At 51.5% G+C, this 19,861-nt stretch overlaps 7 protein-coding genes across 7 annotated transcripts; 5 read left to right on the top strand and 2 right to left on the bottom strand.

Moving 5' to 3' along the window:
• Positions 1-807: 807 nt before the first annotated feature.
• On the top strand, positions 808-2,071 carry GT037_001282 (uncharacterized protein; the record flags this gene model as incomplete). Its single annotated transcript, XM_038926329.1, has 4 exons — positions 808-1,014; positions 1,065-1,076; positions 1,123-1,218; positions 1,265-2,071. The coding sequence occupies 4 exons, from the start codon at positions 808-810 to the stop codon at positions 2,069-2,071; spliced, it is 1,122 nt and encodes a 373-aa protein (XP_038792185.1).
• A 1,013-nt stretch (positions 2,072-3,084) lies between these two features.
• On the bottom strand, positions 3,085-3,872 carry GT037_001281 (uncharacterized protein; the record flags this gene model as incomplete). Its single annotated transcript, XM_038926328.1, has 3 exons — positions 3,085-3,179; positions 3,263-3,613; positions 3,794-3,872. The coding sequence occupies 3 exons, from the start codon at positions 3,870-3,872 to the stop codon at positions 3,085-3,087; spliced, it is 525 nt and encodes a 174-aa protein (XP_038792184.1).
• Positions 3,873-5,041: 1,169 nt separating this feature from the next.
• On the top strand, positions 5,042-7,008 carry GT037_001280 (quinate permease; the record flags this gene model as incomplete). Its single annotated transcript, XM_038926327.1, has 6 exons — positions 5,042-5,246; positions 5,294-5,516; positions 5,568-5,630; positions 5,691-6,198; positions 6,264-6,594; positions 6,647-7,008. 6 exons carry the CDS (start codon positions 5,042-5,044, stop codon positions 7,006-7,008), a joined length of 1,692 nt encoding a protein of 563 aa, XP_038792183.1.
• A 211-nt stretch (positions 7,009-7,219) lies between these two features.
• Positions 7,220-8,476, bottom strand: GT037_001279 (uncharacterized protein; the record flags this gene model as incomplete). The annotated part of the gene is made up of 2 exons (XM_038926326.1): positions 7,220-8,178; positions 8,227-8,476. 2 exons carry the CDS (start codon positions 8,474-8,476, stop codon positions 7,220-7,222), a joined length of 1,209 nt encoding a protein of 402 aa, XP_038792182.1.
• A 237-nt stretch (positions 8,477-8,713) lies between these two features.
• On the top strand, positions 8,714-10,278 carry GT037_001278 (uncharacterized protein; the record flags this gene model as incomplete). Its single annotated transcript, XM_038926325.1, has 2 exons — positions 8,714-8,905; positions 8,959-10,278. 2 exons carry the CDS (start codon positions 8,714-8,716, stop codon positions 10,276-10,278), a joined length of 1,512 nt encoding a protein of 503 aa, XP_038792181.1.
• Positions 10,279-12,287: 2,009 nt separating this feature from the next.
• GT037_001277 (dead deah box helicase) lies at positions 12,288-15,574 on the top strand (the record flags this gene model as incomplete). The annotated part of the gene is made up of 2 exons (XM_038926324.1): positions 12,288-12,615; positions 12,678-15,574. 2 exons carry the CDS (start codon positions 12,288-12,290, stop codon positions 15,572-15,574), a joined length of 3,225 nt encoding a protein of 1,074 aa, XP_038792180.1.
• A 654-nt stretch (positions 15,575-16,228) lies between these two features.
• GT037_001276 (p-loop containing nucleoside triphosphate hydrolase protein) lies at positions 16,229-19,831 on the top strand (the record flags this gene model as incomplete). The annotated part of the gene is made up of 1 exon (XM_038926323.1): positions 16,229-19,831. One exon carries the CDS (start codon positions 16,229-16,231, stop codon positions 19,829-19,831), a length of 3,603 nt encoding a protein of 1,200 aa, XP_038792179.1.
• Positions 19,832-19,861: the final 30 nt, after the last annotated feature.

Genomic DNA, 19,861 nt, shown 5'->3' with positions numbered 1-19,861 from the left:
CCTGTTCGTCGTGGTCGATGTTCTGAGAACCCTCTACAAGCTTGAACTCAGGACCCGCATTGCTAGGGATAGCAGTTGCCTCACTATGCGTATGCCTGCCGATCGGTCCTACGCTATGCCAAGTCACCGGAATGCCGCTGTGCTTTTTGTAACCTAGGCGTACTCTCGACCACACCATGACTGTGAAGCATCACACCAGATGGTATGTGGCTAGTCACTCGACGCAATCATAGATGTACGACGTAAAACAACAAGTCGAGTCGCCATCATTATCGCCTCACAAAGCGTTGATTAGTCAAGATAGTGTCGACACTGAGGACAGAGTCTCGGGCTTTGTGACCATACGCGGCGTCATCTGTCCCATGGTTCCATTGAATGCCCTGTAAGTCCTCTTGTCCATCTTAGTGCTAGGATACAACGTTAGTTGCAGTTTCAAAGACTGGAACGGTGACACAGTTAAAGCACCCTACATAGAGCAGTGCAGGGCTAAGAGTCGCTAAATACTCTGCTTCTAGCACGACAGCACATTCGCAAACACGTTGCCCACACGAAATTAAGAACTTTCTTATCCGCTGCCTCGTTCCAGTCCTATCTCAGCCGAGTGAAGCTTCGCCACGTTTCACATTTCTAAAGTATTCGTTGGGGTTCTTGTTCAGTCTGGCTTTTGAGCCTCAGGCCAAAAGACTGCATAAAATCCTCCCACTTTTACGAAATTAGAATTGGAAAACATTCCTGATTGAGGTACCAAGCCGCCCGATAGACCACATCGTCAGAACGCTACTCTTTGTTGCCCTACACGACGCCAATATGGAAGGTGATGATATTGTCTTTGTCGAGAACGTGTCTTCTACTATGGATATCGGCAATCGTCCAAAGGAGACAGGAGGCAAAACATGCCAACCTGCCGAATCTACAGAACATGATAGAGATTTTCCTGTTGTTAGGGAGTTTCCAGTTCGTATCGACCCCGGTCTTTCGAGTCTGGAGAATGATTGCCCCCCATTGTCATCCCCAGTAAGTTGTCTTTGACGCAATATGGAGAAGGATTCTGACATTCACAACAGCCACCTCCACCTGTATGTTGCATAGTCTTCCCATTTTGCTATGGTAAGCTGACAGCAGAAGCCGCCGCCTCCACCACCTCCTCCGCCGCCTGCCGGAATGCCGGCCTTTACTAGCATGATCGGAATGGCTCCTCCCGCTTCATTTCCACCACCAGTAAGTCAGACGTATTCTCGGGATATCCGATGCTGACCCTTCCAAGCCACCACCCCCACCACCCGAGCCGTCCGTTGGCCTAATGGGGACATCTTTCAATCCTACCGCAGAAGTCGAAACGCCGAACCAGTTCATCCAGGTGCAATATACCAGCGAGTCTATCTCTGACTTTTCAAGCCGCGTCATTCGGATCGCGCCCTTTCGCCGCAATGTCTTGATGACGAGGCCTTCAGCCCACGTCGCAGATTACAAGGAATTTGAGTGGCTTCTGAAACACGGCAATTCCGAGATTTGGTATGAGAAACCTACCAAAGCACATCTTAGAAGTATTAGGACGCTCGAGGCGAACCGGTGGGCGCCGGACGAATTACTTCCCCTGCTCAACGCACGGCCAGTCAGCCTGGAAACTCCCAAGGTATGGGCGTCAGCAGCGATGACAACACCGACAGATGATGATATCTTTGAGTGCACTGGCGGACATACTACCCATGATGGATATGCTGGAACATGTCGTGAATGCACTGAGACAAAGTCTGAAGTACTCGAAAGCGTTCCGCTCATCTACTGCTTAGTCTTCAGCACTTGTCAAGCTAGCGACCCGTTTGTTCATGGTGCCCACTTCAACGGCCGCCAGATCTACAAGCTTTTCAAATGCGGTAGTCGCGAGGCTGCCGTTGCGGAAGCGTTCTATGCGGCTGGAGTCAATGGCTGGAGTCTCGCTTTCAGCTGCGTTATGAAGCTAGGTGAAGAATTTGAAGAAAGATCTGGGACGGCCAAGAAAGTCAATGAACTGTGGGTGCTGGCTGAGGAAGAAGACGACGACGACAAAAAGACCATCAAGGTTTTCTACTAACCAACAAAAAAGCAGCTTATTTTGGGTCTGATTCACTTTGAACCTATGTAATTCTTTTCGATAAATTTCCTCCTCTCCAAATCCGCAACTTTCGGCACTACTATGACAGTAACCACCTGCGATTATCGACACAATCAGCCAGGACTCGGCACAAACACAACCAAAGCTGCTAAAATGGGCTCAATCAGACCTCGTACCACGTCTGACGCACGACATGAAAACTCGTGTATGGCTTACAGGTATATGCAATCCAATCTGAGGCGCATATATTGGATGTTACATGCGTGCCTCAACCAATCCTTCTACGTCTAGTACAACATTGTCACCTGCCAGCAGCATCGTCGAGTCGAACAAGAAACCGGCGATTAAGCATGACGAAGTGCAGGTTACAATCTCCTCCAATCGGCGTGGCCCACGATAACGGACGTGTTGTACAAAGCTAAACCCTCTTCTGGTTCTTCACGTTGCCACACGGCTCCTTCGTATTCGGTGTTCGTATCAACATCTCTCATCTCTCATCTCTTATCTTGATACTGTTTCTTTTCATTATAGTGTTTTTCGGCGTTCTGGGATACGTGTAAGGCTGTACAGTAGAAACGATTAGCATTCGGGCTAGGGCGTTATCGAGCTGGTATCGACGTCACAGTAGACATACGCTAAGGGATTATTATTTCGAACCTGCTGTTGAGAATCTTGGTGGAGCACGAGGCGTACAAGTATAACGTTGTTTTTGTATTTTACATGATTTCTCTGGCGGACGGACATCGTTGTGGTACGATATTCTAATGCAAATTGTTCAAAATTGATGTCGTGCATAACACAAGTCATGCTTAGTGATGTGTTCGATGCATGAACTCCGATTATCAAGAGTTGTTCTCGTGTAAGTTTGGCCTCAGTCCCTCCGCTTCATCTGTGCTCTCTGGAATTGCTGCTTGTACAGGAATGTATTCGGTCTCCATATCAGCACACGTCATAGTAATATCCTCAGATATTCATTCTAAGATGAAACGGTTTCACAGCTCCTTCTTTGTCACCGGTTTCAATCCTCGGTGTAGTTTCGCGATCGTCTGATCCAGCCTGGCATAGCAGTCTAGAGTCATGAAGATACCTGCCCCTGTTAGCTTCATGAAAGATCATCTCGCATTCCTTTCGGCAGTCTTGGTGAGCTCAAAACCTCTATAGGCAACTTACCGGCAGCTAGGTAACCCCCATACATACCGCCCAGTCCTTGCACACCCCTCTGTGCCGACGTCAACTCATCCCAACTCAGCATCTCTGCCAAACAGACCAACGTCGTCAAACTGGTCTCCATACCGAAGACCAGCAGGGCAAGAGGGATGCGGGGATCGTTTCGCAACAAGGCGGGAATGGCCCATATAGTTACTGGGAGATGATAGACAAGTTCAAGAAAAGTCAGAACAGGGAACCAGGCCGGAGCGTTATAGAAGAAACGGTCGCCATATGTAGCTATGTACCAGTCGCGTAGAGAGGACATCCAGAGGGGTTTGATTTGGATTGGGTAGTAGGCTGTGAGGTCGAATGCTGTGATAAGTCAGTACCGATCAGTCTCTTTCCTGAAGGTGGAGATCGGATGCGTTGACTCGGGAAGCCATCGAAAAGCTTTGTAGAACACAAGATACGAAGACGTCTAGTCCTCGTGTATGTGAAGTTGCTACGCTATTGAGAGGCTTCCAAACCAAACATCCATGTTGATAGACCTACCTAACATTACTGGCAAGTGCACGACGAAGAAGACGAGATAGATTAGATCACGCTTCCGCTGGAATATAGAGACCGCCATGCTTGCTAAATCAGTTACGTGTCGTTGGAGAATTGTTGGTGTTGATGTTATTGTCGTGTCTCAGCCGAAGCGTCCTACGCGTTTCCGCTGACACGCCATGGAGTGGGGCTTTCCTTTCCCACGGGCCGCCGTCGTTAGCTTCCTTCATTCAGTTACTATCCCATCCGCGTCGACCGGTCGCGATTAGGGTAGCGTGACAGCTACTACGAGTAATCGACAGTATCTTCTTCATTCCTACTGTAATGTCCTAATACAAATTCCTGGTTCTCCGATCGAGCTACACAGGCTAGAAGGTTGCCGGCAGCACACAATCGCTGCAAGCGTCAGCTGCATCCTCAGGAGATCATCTCATGTACCGAAGCCAGCGACTATCGAGGGGTTTCTTTCCGCATACTGTGTTCCTTCTCGATGAAACCAGTAGCCGTATTGGTGGATTACAACCATTTGAGCGCCATGCCTCTGCTTGCGTCAGCGCTCATCCTTCAGCCACCCAGTCTGTTCTTAGATTCCATATTTGCCAACGGATGATGTGCAGTCATATGTTTAAGACTGTTGGTTTGTGCCTCTTATGTCGCGACTAAGCTACTAGAGCTGCCGTTTCAACCGTAGGAGCATCTCTCGGAGCATCATGATGTCGGCGTTCCGCTCCTACGAAGTCACTCATGACCGATCACGCATCTCGTCTTGCCAACGATTTAGCCTAAATCCTCCTCGGATGGACCTTGGCACCCGGCCCACAGCAACAGGACGACATCAGCGGCGAATGCATCAGGAGCGGCACATAATTGCCAAGGATAGTGGAGGCTTACGTTCTCTTCCGTGTCCAATTAGTGTACTTGAAGCCTTAGCTTGGCATTCCTCAAGCCGTGTTCTACACGTTGCCCAGAGACCGTTTCCTCTTGGTATGCTTAAGGGGTTAAAGAGCACTTATTACCGATGCTCTGGAAAGAGTGTGGAGGCCTGTTTCTCCACACTGTTGCGGTCTTGTCACTGGGGTCCTGGATGATTGTGCAGATGGTGGTGCGGGCTCCTGCACCCCATACATAAGCCTGGGGTCTCCAGCGAAGAAATGTAAGCTTTCTAGTGGCCTGGGGCATAGTTCATACGACTTCGACTTGAAGCTTTTGTCAACCTTCCGAGGCGTTTCATACCGATCATCGGATATCATCATGGCTGGAGGAGGCGGCGGTGCGACAGGCTTCGATGCCGCGCTTCAGAGACGTCAAGCCCTAATGGGTGCAAGTGGTCCTAGGGCTCTGGTAAAGAATGGAAAGGTGTTTCTTATCGCCATGTTCGCCTGTCTTGGAGGAGTGTTGTATGGTTACAATCAGGGCATGTTCAGCGGAATCTTGGCTATGCCATCTTTTGGAGCACGTATGTACTCCCGAATCCTATCTTCAACTTGCGCTGACAGTGAACAGAAACTGACGGCTATGTTGATAATGCAACACAAAAGGGATGGCTGACCGCTATCCTGGAACTCGGTGCTTGGTTTGGAGCCGTCATGTCCGGTTTCGTTGCTGAGGCATTTTCTCGAAAGTATGGTATCTTGATCGCTACAGCAATCTTCATCATCGGCGTTGTGGTGCAGATCACTGCAATTTCCGGTGGACATGAGGAGATTCTAGCTGGCCGCTTCATCACGTTAGTAATGCCTAACCCAAAACCAGCCAAATTTCTGCTAACCATTTGTAGCGGTATCGGAGTTGGTGGTCTCTCTGTTATCGTTCCCATGTACAACAGCGAATGTGCGCCTCCGTAAGTGCCATTGAAAACCCCGGCTTTTATCTAATGGAGCAACATGCTGACTGTCTTCAGTGAGGTTCGCGGTGCTCTTGTAGCACTACAACAACTTGCCATCACATTCGGCATCATGATCAGCTTCTGGATCAACTACGGAACCAATTACATCGGGGGCACTACATTGGAGACTCAGTCCAACGCGGCGTGGCTGGTACCTATCTGCCTCCAGCTCGTGCCGGCTTTTGTTCTCATCATCGGCATGATCTGGATGCCTTTCTCCCCACGTTGGCTGATGCACCATGACCGCGAAGAGGAAGCTAGGAACAACCTTGCATCCCTTCGCAACCTTCCTGTCGACCATGAGCTTATCGAGCTGGAGTTCCTTGAAATCAAGGCTCAGTCCATGTTCGAGAAGCGTAGTGTTGCTGAGGCCTTTCCCCATCTTCGAGAGCAGACTGCATGGAATATTTTCAAACTTCAGTTTGTTGCCATTGCCTCCCTTTTCAAGACCAAGGCTATGTTCAAGAGGGTCATCGTTGCTACTGTCACCATGTTCTTCCAACAGTGGACCGGTATCAATGCGGTACGTATGATTTCAATACTTAATTTGACAGTTTTTAGGATACACGCTGACTCTCGATTGATCAGGTTCTCTACTATGCGCCGCAAATTTTCGAGCAGATCGGTTTGACTGGTACCACCACGTCACTCCTTGCTACCGGAGTCGTTGGAATAGTCATGTTCATCGCCACCATTCCAGCTGTTTTGTACATTGACAAACTGGGCCGTAAACCCGTTTTAGCCGTCGGTGCCCTTGGCATGGCTTTCTCGCACTTTGTTATCGCCGTTATCCTCGCCAAGAACATTGACAACTTTGCAAACCATCGTGCGGCTGGATGGGCAGCAGTAGTGATGGTGTGGCTTTTCGTTATCCACTTTGGATATTCTTGGGGACCTTGTGCTTGGATATTGATCGCTGGTAAGTCCATTCGTTCACACTTTGATGCTCTCTAATCTAACGATCGTGGCAGAAATCTGGCCTCTGTCCACACGACCATACGGTACTGCGCTTGGTGGATCGTCCAACTGGATGAACAATTTTATTATTGGACAGATTACCCCGGAATTACTCGAGAATATCACATACGGAACATACATTCTCTTTGGATTAGTTACCACAATTGGTGCAGCATTTATCTGGTTCTTCGTTCCTGAGACGAAGAGATTGACTCTCGAGGAGATGGATACCATATTTGGTAGTGAGGGCACTGCGCTCAAGGACCAAGAGAGAATGGCTGAGATCAATCATGAGATTGGTCTTGCGGCGCTGTCGGGTGATGCCTCGTCAGGGAATGAGAATGCTGTTGTCGGGAATGAGAAAGGTATCGTGTAGACGATGGAGGCTGTTGAGTTGAGGCGAGGCAAGTCGTTCGTTATTCGATGGAGTTTGAAGCTAGCTTAGCTGGAAAAATGGACAACCAGTGTCGGTTCAAAAAATTCTATGTCATTGGTCACATGGCTTTCACAATATTGTGCATCCCTATAGGCAACGTTGACGGGCTTGCTACTTGACGACCTGACATGCTTGATTAGATCATAGAACTTTAATGAAAGTCACCCAACGTAGCCATCAAACTCCGTCTAAAGGCCTCCTGATCCACAGCTCTCCCAATCAGCACTAATTTTGACTCTTTACTCCCATCATCCGGTTTGGCGTCTAATTCGTTCGTGTCGTAAATAGCCCTTACACCCTGCGTAAGAAGTATCTTCCCGTCCTTGACTAGAACACGACCCTTCAAGCGGTGTATCTCAAAGGGCTTATGGTCAGCTTCAGTAGGCAGTGTCTCCTCCCATAAAATATTGCGGAGGAACAAATCGAATTTGTCGACTTGGTCGCGTGCCAGGGCAGGAAAAGAGATAGTAGAAGTGGTGATTGTTGGATCGAGGTGACTGTGTCCCTTGCTTGCGAACTTCAAGTCTGCATCCGTGACTTCGTCGTAGGCGTGAAGGTCCAGTACTAAACCTTCCAGCTGGGGAACCTGGCTTTTAGTTGTTGTCTTGATGCGAGCGAGTCCGTTAATAGACCGGATGCGCTCAGTTACTTGTTGTAGTTCTTGCTCGGAGACTAAGTCGGTCTTGTTGACGATGATGACATCTGCGTGACTAATCTGCAAGTGTGCTGTTGTCAATAGCGGGCCGTGTTCGTCATGAGCTTCCTTCTTTCTCTCTTCAATCTTCTCTTCATCTCCTAGTCCCTCATCTAAGCTCTTCAAGACATTCTTTGCATCAACAAGTGTGACGATACCGTCTAGGAAGATGCTGCTCCCTAAGCCATCGTCGAGCCAGAACATGGGTGCGATGTTTCCAGGGTCTGCTAGGCCAGTCGTTTCGAGGAGGATGTAGTCGAATAGGCCGGACTGCTCCATTAGATTCTCGATGGCTGCTACGCCAATGTCCTTGACGGAACAGCATATACAGCCGTTCGCTAGGGGTACAAAAGGCGCTGGTTGGGCAGATGTGGAGTTTGCATCGGAAACAGTGAGCTGCTTCTCAATATCAATTGCTAAGGCGCGTTAGGTTGGTGTCTTGCCTGAGGTGCAAGGGAGCATACAGTCACCAAACTCATTCAGGATGACGGCAATCTTCTTGCCATGCTGCTCAGTCAAAATGTAGTTGAGCAAGGTCGTCTTTCCCGCGCCAAGATATCCTGTGACGATGGTGATGGGCACTTTGCTCTGGGGTGCATCGTCTGAGCTAGCCACAAGGGTGGGAACATGTTCATCCTGATGCGGGATGGGCTTGGTGTTGGTCTCTGGCTGAACGAGACTGGGTACTTCGTCGTCTGATACGTTTCCGTCCATGGGTGGCAGATGACGTCGTGGGGTGGGCGGAGTCATGTAGAAAATGGTCCACTGAGCCCGCGATGAAGTTAGCGTGGTCGCGTAACGCCTAGGTGGAAGGACCCCTGCGACTGCCCTGCATCCGCCTGGGCAAGCTCCAGATGTCCGATGTCAACAACGCACAAGACCCCGCCTAAGTGATCACCGACGTCTACAGCCTTAGCAATCGCCCTTTACACTGCTCAATCTCGCGCCGAAATGACGTCGCCTGCTTCGCCCCGTCTTCCCAGCCCACCGCCGATCCCAGAAGACCAGCTTTCACCGGTATCAGCGTCGCCAGAGCAGCAGAAGCAGTTCAGTAACCTCGACCATGCTGCGGAGCGGAGAATACGGCCAGGGACCAAGGCAGAGGACATGGCCGAGGGACCTCCGCTCGTAGACTTATCAGAGGTGCGCTGGGGTAGACTACACCAAAGATGGTGCCTGATTGACAAGATGCGCAGATTGACTCGGCCTTCCAGCTTACCGAACACCTCAAAGCCCTCCACAATTCCCTGACGCATCCTGTCGGCTCCAACGGCACCGTGCCAGTGGACAGAAGCATGGCACTCAAGATTGCACAGTCGCCAGCCAATGTAGACAGGACTCTGTGGCTATATGAGCTCTGCCGCTTCCTCATACAGAAAGTCAACTCCATCATCACCGCCCTCTTCGCAGACGACCCACCTTGTTCGTCCTTGACCTGTCCAGAGATGCGCGCTTCCGAGTGGCAGTACCTATGCGCCGTACACGATCCTCCCAAATCGTGTTGCGCAATCGACTACTGCTGCCACACCCTCGACTGGGCCGCCAATACCCTCACCTCGCCCAAACACTTTCCCTCGAGGCTCGCGCTAGGCACCGACCAGTCGACGCAGCATTCGCAAATGCGCCAGTTGACCAACATCTTCAGACGCGTATATAGGATATTTGCGCACGCATGGTACTCGCACCGAGAGGTCTTTTGGAAGGTCGAGGGACGGACAGGGCTATACATCTTCTACAAGACCGTCTGCGATGTATATGGTCTGGTTCCCGAAGACAACTACACCATCCCTCCAGAGGCAGAGGGCATTGAACCATCAACAGAGGCAAAGCCATCAGCGCCACCTTTGATCATGAAGCGAGAGCCCTCCGATTCATCATCACAGATTTCAGTCAACACGCTAGCAGAGGGCATGTCAGATCATACGCTATCAACAGCCGGTACAACCAAACGACACAGGCATTCGCCATCAGTGGGAGCTACTATCGTGCAAACAGTTGTGGAAGAGAACGAGGAAGAAGAGGAACGCCCAAGCTTACAATCACGGCCTGTTACTCAAATCTTCGAATCACCACAAGGAGAAGAGGAACACGAAGATGGCGACAGCGATGGAGATATCACAGCCATCGAAGACAACGAAGAAGACGACGACGACGACGACGAAGACGAGGACGAGGATGAAGATGAGGCGGAGTCGGTCCCAGAGATAAGTCTACCAGAAGCCAAAGACGCCACAGATGAAGCAGCAAAGCAAGGCGCAAGCGAGGAGGAAATAGCGGGTACTTCGCCCGGAAAAGAAGAAAAACAAGATACAGATGTCGCGGCAGAGCCAGCATCTACCGAGACAGCCGAGGTCAGCAGTAAGGACGCCCAAGATGCCGAAAAGGAACCATCGCAGGACGATGCTGAAGCCGACAAGGATGACAGCAAGCCTGACACTGCAGATTCGGAGCAGGTGAAGAAGCCTGACTCTGCTGCCAAGCCATCCGAAGAGGGTGAACCGAAGGCTGAGGATTAGCTTATCTCTGATCTTGATCAACGAGGAGGCAGCCTACTGTATTTTTAGCGTAGGGGGAGACGGAGAGAATAATGACTTGGCAAGGCAAAAGACCGATGTTATTCTTGACATCAATCTACACATAGTAATTTCACACGACATGACATGTACAAGGAAATTTGTTTCTTCTGAATCGTGTTCTCGCGCAAAAAGAGGGATCTCAGGTATTCGCTGTCACTATCATACTGGTGTAATACTTGCAGAATATTGCAAGTATATACCTTCAGGGTAACTTTTCTAGAACCGGAGATAGCGGCGTCTGTATAGTTCCCGCGGGGCGCCTTATCTCTGCCCATGAGACTTGTACAGACAGGGTCAATGCTGGTACTGATCGAAAGTGGAAAGATACTGTTGCCTTGAAACGTGGAGGAGGAACAAAAGCAATGCGATGCTATGCTGTATATTCTCCGTGGTGGCTGGCACCTCAGTGGCAAGGAAGGGAAAATTTATCTGTACAGAGCCTTGGTCCAGTCGGTGGTTGGGGGCGGCTTTCACAGAAGGCAGGCCTCACTCATCCACGTTGTCGTGTTGTACAGCATGACCTGTCCTGCAACGTCCCTAAGGACAGGTAGGGCTGATGAGGCTCAACCAACCATTTGCTGTCTTGATCATACGCAAGTAGAGTAATGTATAAATTGACAAACATCGAATGTGGGCAGGCGTTGGACGAGCTGCTCGCCGAGCTCCGATTGCCGCAAAAGCATAGGGTGACTCCCGGCCCGCTCCTCATTGGCGGGTCCCGTCCGTAGATGCGTCTCTTGTCGCGCTGCGCGGCAAGAAGATCCTGGGGTAGGGCGCCCAGCATGCAAGTATCAATTGGAGGCCGACGGGCCGAGTTTACGCTAGCACTTGGGTAAATGCTGGCGAATGGGACAAGGGCCGTGTGTGGCGCGCGTGTGATGAGGTGTGGAAATTAGTTGTTTGTTGGGCCATGGTGAAGGAGTGGTTGGGCTGAGCGATGGTAGAGCAGTATCAGGAGTCGGAAGGATGACTTTTCGGACAAGGTCTGGAATGAAAAAGTGTCCAAAGCTGCTTGGTGCAGCATCTCGTGCAGCTCCGTGCATAGGGTGCATGAACAGGCACATGCTGATATCGGCGGTTCGATAGTCCAGCCAAAGAGAAGGCGGGTTTACGAGAAGTGGTGACGGCCATGGAGAAGGGCACATCAGCTAAATGTGCTTGAGCAGCCCCCACGCGCCCGCGGTCGCCCATCCCACGCCACCGAGGGCTGTCGCTTCTCCACACTCTGATGCTCAGGCTGGGCTGCAGGCGGGCGCGAGCATTATATCACAGCCGCCGTGGATCAAAGTTAATTGCTGACGGCTGAGCCTGGGTTTCGTCGGAAGATTCCAAAGTTGGCTGTCTACCCCTCACTGCCTGCCAGGAAGGCTGGAGCACAGTGCAGACGACATTATCCACTGCCACGGCATCTTGGTTCTTATCGCGGCTACTGCGGACATCAGGCGTAGGCCAGCAGCGTAAGCGTCTTTCGGCTCACGACTACAAGTCCCGATCGCTGGTGGTTTGTCGTTCGTCACAAGTCCCAAGTCACAAGTCGGCACCGGCCTTGTCCACTCCATTGCATTCCCACCAGGGTGCCCGCGCCCGTCTTGCTTGCTCCCACGACGGTCGTTCTTCCCCACGTCCCCAGGCCAGGGTTCTCTCCACGACACTACACCACACGACACACGCGCCTCCACTCTAAGAGGCTCAGAGACTCTCCGACGTCGACCTGCAAGTCATCGCCCAGGATCCCGCCGATTTGCATCTGGGCAACCCACGCCGTCCCTTTTTTTGCCCGCCCCAGCATCTCGCCTGCCGTGTGATTCCCAAAGCAGCATGCACGCCCATCGCCGAGCGCCTCTAGACTAACATCAACACCATTTACACAACCCCAACCTTCGACCCCAGAGACGCGCACCGAGACAAGGTCGCGACACACGACATTTGCATTCCGTCTCCCACTGGCAATGACGGCGCAAGTCCTGTCTATGCATGCTGCGCACGCGTCGGATTTAGGCAAGATCCAGACGCAGTTCCGAGACAAGATGGACACGACTGCAGGCGCTGCGAACGAGCCTCCAACCCCCGCATCGCCAGACAGTGGCGACGCCCGTGGCCGTCGACGCGACAGAGACGAAGACGGCGACACTGGCGATGCTGAGGGCGACGGCCATGGCTCCTCGAGGAAGCGAAGGCGCAGCAGAAAGGGTCTCGACAAGAAGTTCGAGTGCCCGCACGAGGGATGTGGAAAGAGCTACTCCCGCGCAGAGCATCTGTACCGCCACCAGTTGAACCGTGAGTGCAGCACCTGCAACATGCCTCGACAGAGCTGGTAGAGCGAGGCTGACATTGCATAGACAACCCCAAGCAAATCTACCACTGCGACTTTCCCGATTGCCACCGATCCTTTGTTCGGCAAGACCTATGCGCGCGCCACAAGGAGAGACACACGGCACGAGGCTCGCAACTGCTGCGCAAGGATACCTTCAACATGCACAACCTGAATCCCATAGTAACAGCTGCACTGGGTGGCAAGAATGCACCGCCTTCAAAACCACACGGCATCAAGACCCAAGGCCCGCACGGCATGCATTCTCCGCCCTCGGGTGCCTCCAACACTGGCCCTGGCAACCACATGTCGCCGCCAAACTTCCACTCTCCCGGCTCCACCACCACTCTCAGCAGACAAGACTCGCTACAAAGAACAGGGAGCGACGATACCTACCGTAGTGGCTCAGAGGCTAAGCCCTACGATATGCAGCCCCAGGCCACCGGGAACTTTGCACCCCCACCACGTCCGGCCGCTTTGGGCAACTATAGTGGACGTCGCACGTCTCTCCACAACTCCCCACATGTGGGTAATGGGAGCTTCACCCGGCCCGATCTGCGCGCGCAGACTTCAAACCTAAGCTCGTATGGCTCGAGCTCACCTTTCAACTCTGCCGTTACACCATCCCAGTATACTCCCTCCGCTTCCTCGACTGGCTATCAAAACAGCGCAAGTGCGTATCAATCACAACAAAACTTCCCTCCCTTCTCCTCCTTACCCCCACCAGAGTATCCACAATCAGCCGGCACCCCAGTTTCTCGAGAACAAGAGAACCAGTTCTACAATGGCACTTCTGGTCAGACGCCCATGAACGGTGTCGAGTCCACTGGCCAGATAGACAACAGAATGCAAAACGTCTCTGACGCCATAATGGAGCAGAATCCTGCCTATGCCATACCAATGTTTGGTGGCGCTGGGTACAGCCGCTCACCATTCGCCATGGCAGACGATTTCGCTGCCTGGCTCTTCAATGACAATCAGTTCAACCCAGGAGGCGCATCGCCCATGGATTATCCGGGCGGAATAAACCCCGTAGCTGGTGCGTCATCCCAAATTGGACTTCAAGCCCCGTATTTTAACTATGACCCCTCAGTCGCCGGCTACCTGAACAACCCTGCACCACCTGCACATCCAATGGCTGTTCACAGCATACTAGACACCACGCTTCCAGAATCTGCTCTGTCTGAAGATAAGCGGAAAGACCTCCTTGACCTTATTCACCTGCGCTTTAACGAAACAGACCATGCACCAGTCAAGAAGCAGAAGGAGGATATCATGGAGGGCGATAAAGATGACAGCCGCCATGTGCTGAGTCTGCACATGATGCAAACATACATTAGCTCATACTGGGTTCACTTCCACCCGCAGCTGCCAATCCTCCACAAGCCAACCTTCAACGCAAGCACTTGTCCTGAGCTCCTATTACTCGCCATCATGTGCCTCGGAGCCTCTTGTTTAGAAAAGAACTATGGTCAAGAGACAACACAGGCTTGCGCCCAGCTGGCCAATTTCTTGGCGTGGCACTTGCGTTGGGAGCTTTTCATGGACGCTGATTTCCGCCCACCTGCCAAGTTGTGGATCTTTCAGGGTCTGCTCCTTCTCGAAGTATTCGAGAAGATGTATTCTACACGCCCGTTGCATGAACGAGCACACATCCATCATGCCACAACACTAACGCTTATGAGGCGTGGAAGCTCGTTGATCGGACGGTCAGCCATGGACTCGCCTCCTAGCGTCAAAGATGGAAAGAGTAATGGCATTGGCGGAGCAAACACGCCTGACGAATGGTGGAACCATTGGATCACGAATGAGGCTACTAGGAGGGCGGCATTCGCGGCTTTTGTCATGGACAGCATCCACGCTACCATGTTTGGACATAGCGCTGTCATGGTTGCTCACGAGATGCGTCTTCCACTGCCATGCGACGAAGCCCTCTGGTCTGCAACGAGTAGTTCCGAAGTGGGTCGGGTTGAACAATCCCTGACTTCCAACGGCATCAAACCAATGTCCTTCCTCGATGGTCTTAAGAAGACGCTGAATGGACAGACGGTACGGACCAATTCCTTCGGGCGCACAATACTGATGGCAGGTTTGCTGAGCGTTTCATGGCACATGAACCAGCGGGATTTGCAAGTCAGCTCGCTCGGTGTAACGACCGCACTAGGTGGACGCGACAAGTGGCGAGGATCGCTAACTCGTGCTTTCGACTTTTGGAAGCAAGATTTCGACAGCTCACTGAACCGGTCGGAGGACCGCCCTGCTTCGAACTCATACGGATACTCTCATGGTATCGATGACGACAACGTTTTCGAATCTCGGACTGTCCTCCATCACTTGGCGCATATGGCCATGCACGTCGATATCGTCGATTGTCAGATCTATGCAGGCGCTCCCAGACTACTTGGGAGGTCGATAACCCCGCAGGACTACAATGGCGCACAGCGCCGCATGAAGGAGATGTGGGCCCCCACTGCCCGAGCCCGGGACGCCACTTTCTATGCGCTCCGGTTTCTTTCCAACGTCATGGTCGCAGGGGACCACAGTTTGAATCCCAACACCCCATCTAGTGCTGGTTTCTCCTACTCGGCGCGCGATGATTACCTTCTCAATCGGCCATGGGTGCTGTACTTTGCCACGTTAATTGTTTGGTCGTACGGATTCGCGCTTGATGGCCCAGTCAAGGAGCCGTACCAACTTCCAAGCTATGACGACAAAGTCAGGGATATGGTACTCTACCTCAACCGTGTGGGCGGTGTTAGATCGCCAGAGGACTTGAGCAAGACATCTAACCGCAATGCTTGCCTGGGGCTGTTGATCATTATGAGAGACATGTTCAAGAAGACGCGGTGGGAGTTGCTGCACGAGGCAAGCAATTTGTTGACCAAGTGCATTGAGATGCTGCTACCTGGTGCAGGTGGCCTATGAGCATAGCAGATGGTAACGGACCATCTGTATCCTATACCCAGGCGTCACAGGGTTCGATGAGACGATATGTTTTTTCTGGCGAGCGATGGCATCTTTCATTCACGATATAATGGCTTACTGTCTGTTGATTCTGTGTTCAGGTCTGTCTTTTCTGATCTCATGCATTCTAGCGAGGAGTGCTTCATGTTTGATACCTTTATGTACATTCACAAGTGGCTGCTTGGGTGGTGGAATATGGGCGGGATGCTGAGTTCATTGCCATATACCCTGGGGAAGGTGTGTTAATACATCATGGACTCTTTCCATACTCTCGAAGAAAAACACGCTTATATTTCTTCGAATCCTTTGCCGTGCATCGTCGTGAGCTTGACCTGAAATGAAGATGGGGCAGGACTACGCTGCACGTGAGAGCGTGACAACGCGCAGCCTCGGAACGCGAAAGTCGCGTCTTTTTGCAAGCAGTTGTACAGAACACTTGCGTAGACAGATACATAGTCATGAACGTGTCTATGTGATCTCTGACAGGTAAATGAACAGTTGGACTGAGTTTCTGCATGGTGCGAGGTTGGCCATTCCTCGCGCCATTGCGTCATTGATTGTGAAGACAAAGCTCCCTGCCGACGTCGCGTCCATAACAACTACAATGCCCCCAAGATGCCTCGAATGAAGGCCGCCACCGTCTCCGATCAGACCGTACGAAAGCGAAAACGGAAAACCGTCGAGGACGAGGAAACACAACCAGCAGCATCGGCTGCAAAGGGCGAGGGGCCGAGCGAGGCTCACAGGATCGTTGGACCCGACGGCTCGCTAATCGACCCCAACCAACCTGACCCCATTGAGACGACGACGACGACTACGAGCGTACCCACAAAGGCGCATGATGGAGGAAAGAAGCCACGGCGTGCGCCGAAGAAGAGCGGTGCTGGCAGACCATCTCTCGCGCGCAACAACTCATCCACATTCGTTGAAACGTCGATACCGTGGCCTGAACATTTCACGAAGCTGGCTCAGGTGCATCGCGCCGTGAACCTTGTTTACACGTTTCTATGCACACGCAAACACCTTGCGACCACACTTGAAAATCTAAGAAGCACAGTCGAAGCCAACATACAGCGAGAGCTAGTGGTTGAAGATGTGGCGCAGATTACGGCATTGGTCCCGAAGGCCATCAACTTTGCCTATGTCGATGAAGCAATGCTTCTAATCAATGTCATGGGTGCAGAAGACAACCTTCACGGGAGATCAACAACGGACTTTGCGATACTTGGGCCGGAACCGGACAAGGGTGAGCATAAGGAGGTGCTGCTGTTTGAATTCATCGATGGCGACTTGAAGCGCCAGGTACAACACAAGAAGACTGGGGAGCCTACGAAGGCCACGACGAAGCTGCGGAATGAGGAACTCAAGATGCCCGTGTACAGCCAAAAGCAGATGATGAATTTGATTGAGAAGAGGAATCTCAAGTTCACATCGGCAGTCAACGCATTCCTGAACCAATGCGCCGAGGAAGGTGTTGATGCGGTAGAGAAGATCAAGAAAGTTTCAGAGGCTTTCGTTCCTGTGCCGACTGAGAGCCGACATTCCACGCCCGGCCCAGATCGATCGCTGCTACCAGCCTCCATACCAGCCGAGCGGAAACCTATTCCCGACATCCTGAATGAGATCAAAACACTTGAGTGGTATACTGGTCAGATTGTGCCGGATGGTCACCGTGTCTTCGACCCCCAGGAACCTGTTTATGGCGACTTGAACTTCGCCATGTCACAGAATCTTGTCAACGCGCTGTATAACACGAAAAACATCACTCAGCTTTACGCCCACCAAGCGGAGGCAATAAACAATCTCTACGATGGGCACAACGTAATAGTGTCAACTTCGACCAGCTCTGGTAAATCACTGATCTATCAGATCCCTGTTCTACACCAACTAGAACAAGAACCAAGCACAAGAGCTATGTACATCTTTCCAACAAAAGCGCTGGCGCAGGATCAGAGAAAGAGTATGAAGGAGCTTTTACGATTCATGCCGGGCTTCGAAGAAGTTTTAGTCGAGACGTTTGATGGAGACACTCCCATGAGCGAGCGCAATTATATTCGTGACGAAGCACGTATTATTTTCACAAACCCCGATATGCTGCACATCACAATTTTGCCGCAAGAAGATGCCTGGCGGACATACCTTCAGAATCTGCGGTTCGTCGTGGTGGATGAGCTGCACGTTTACAACGGACTGTTCGGGGCACATATGGCGTTTATCATGCGCCGTCTACGAAGGATATGCGCTGCTGTCGGAAATCGTCACGTCAAATTCATCTCCTGCTCAGCTACAGTCGCAAACCCCGAAGAGCATATGAAGACCATCTTTGGTGTTGACAATGTCAAGTTGACAGACTTCGATGGTTCCCCTTCCGGACGTAAAGAGTTTTTATGTTGGAACACGCCTTTCAAAGATCCTGGCGACCCTACTTCGGGACGTGGTGATTGCATGGCTGAGACAGCAAAGCTGTTCTGTCAATTGATGTTGAGAGGCATAAGAGCTATTGCATTCTGCCGTGTACGCAAGCAATGTGAAGCGCTGATTTCTGCTGTTAAAACTGAACTAACCAACCTGGAGCGACCGGAGGTTATCCCTCGAGTTATGTCGTATCGAGGTGGGTATACGCCGCAAGACAGAAGAGAAATTGAGCGAGAAATGTTTGACGGCAAGCTCTGTGGTATCGTATCTACCAGCGCTCTAGAACTCGGAGTCGATATCGGCTCCTTAGATGCTGTCATTACAGTCGGCTTTCCCTACACCATCGCCAACCTCCGTCAACAGAGTGGTCGTGCTGGTAGGAGAAACAGAGATTCGCTATCTGTTCTGGTCGGCGACTGCTTCCCCACTGACCAGTACTACATGTCAAATCCAGATGAAATCTTCACTAAACCTAACTGCGCACTCCAAGTCGACTTGACGAACATGCTTGTTCTGGAAGGCCACGTGCAGTGCGCTGCATTCGAGATGCCTATCAATGTCGAAGCCGACACTACCTACTTTGGCCCTCTCCTTCCCAAAATCGCCAAAGAACGCATGCGATGCGACAAGGAGGGCTTCTATCACGTGAATTCTCGTTTCCTCCCTCAGCCATCTCGTACAGTTGCAATTCGCGATACCGAAGAGGACCATTTCGCCATCATCGATATCACACACGGCAAGAACACGGTACTCGAAGAACTGGAAGCCAGCCGCGCCTTCTTCACTCTCTACGACGGCGGCATATTCCTACACCAAGGAAACACCTATCTCGTTAAGGAATTCTCGCAAGAGCGTATGCTTGCAAAGGTCGAATACGTAAAAGTAGACTGGACAACGCAGCAACGTGATTATACAGACATTGACCCCGTCGAAACAGAAGCCATCCGCCGTATCCCCGGCTCCCGATGCAAAGCTTTCTACGGCCCCATCAAGATTCAACAAGTCGTCTATGGCTTCTTCAAGATTGACAAGAAGCGCCGTATTCTTGATGCCGTTCAGGTCGACAACCCGCCCATCATTTTGTTTAGCAAAGGCATGTGGCTTGACGTACCGAAATCCGCAATGGATATCTTGAAGTCACGACGTCTGAACATTGCAGCGGGCATCCACGCCGCCGAACACGCCGTATTGTCCCTTATGCCCAACTTCGTCATCAGCATGCCGGGAGATGTACGCACGGAATGCAAAGTTCCCGAGAAGGAGTTTTTGCAAAAGGAATCAACGAGGAAGCGACCTGCTCGGTTGACGTTTTATGACGCAAAAGGCGGGGCGAGCGGTTCTGGCATCAGCACCAAAGCATTTGAGTTCATTGATACGTTGCTCAATCAAGCGTGTCAACGACTCACGTCTTGTCACTGTCTTGAAGGATGCAATGAATGCTGTAATGATGATGCGTGTAAACAGCATAACCAGGTCATGTCCAAAGCAGGTGCTATGGTCATTGTCATGTGCTTGCTGGGTAAGGAGAAGCAGATTGATGTCGAGGCGCTGCCATGGGGTGAGGAGGATGTGGAACAAGGTTTCGATACGGTGGTTGAGGCGGTTGGGGTCAGAATGGCGGAAGGCAAGACGAGAGACGGGGGGACGTTGCCTGGAGAAGGGGATGAGGGTGAGGAGAAGATGGTGAGAGCGAAACTTGTGGACGGTGTTTGGATTAAAGAGGAAGAAGAAGATGAGGATCATTTCAGTCGAAGCATTCATATGTATCGGGGGGAGAGGACGTTTATTGGAGTGCATAGGTAGCAAGGCTTCATGTCGTGTTTGGGCATAAAT

Source organism: Alternaria burnsii (genome assembly GCF_013036055.1).
Source record: "Alternaria burnsii strain CBS107.38 chromosome Unknown 705, whole genome shotgun sequence".
NCBI classification, from domain to species: Eukaryota; Fungi; Ascomycota; class Dothideomycetes; order Pleosporales; family Pleosporaceae; genus Alternaria; species Alternaria burnsii.
This window is presented reverse-complemented; position numbering and strand designations above follow the sequence as displayed.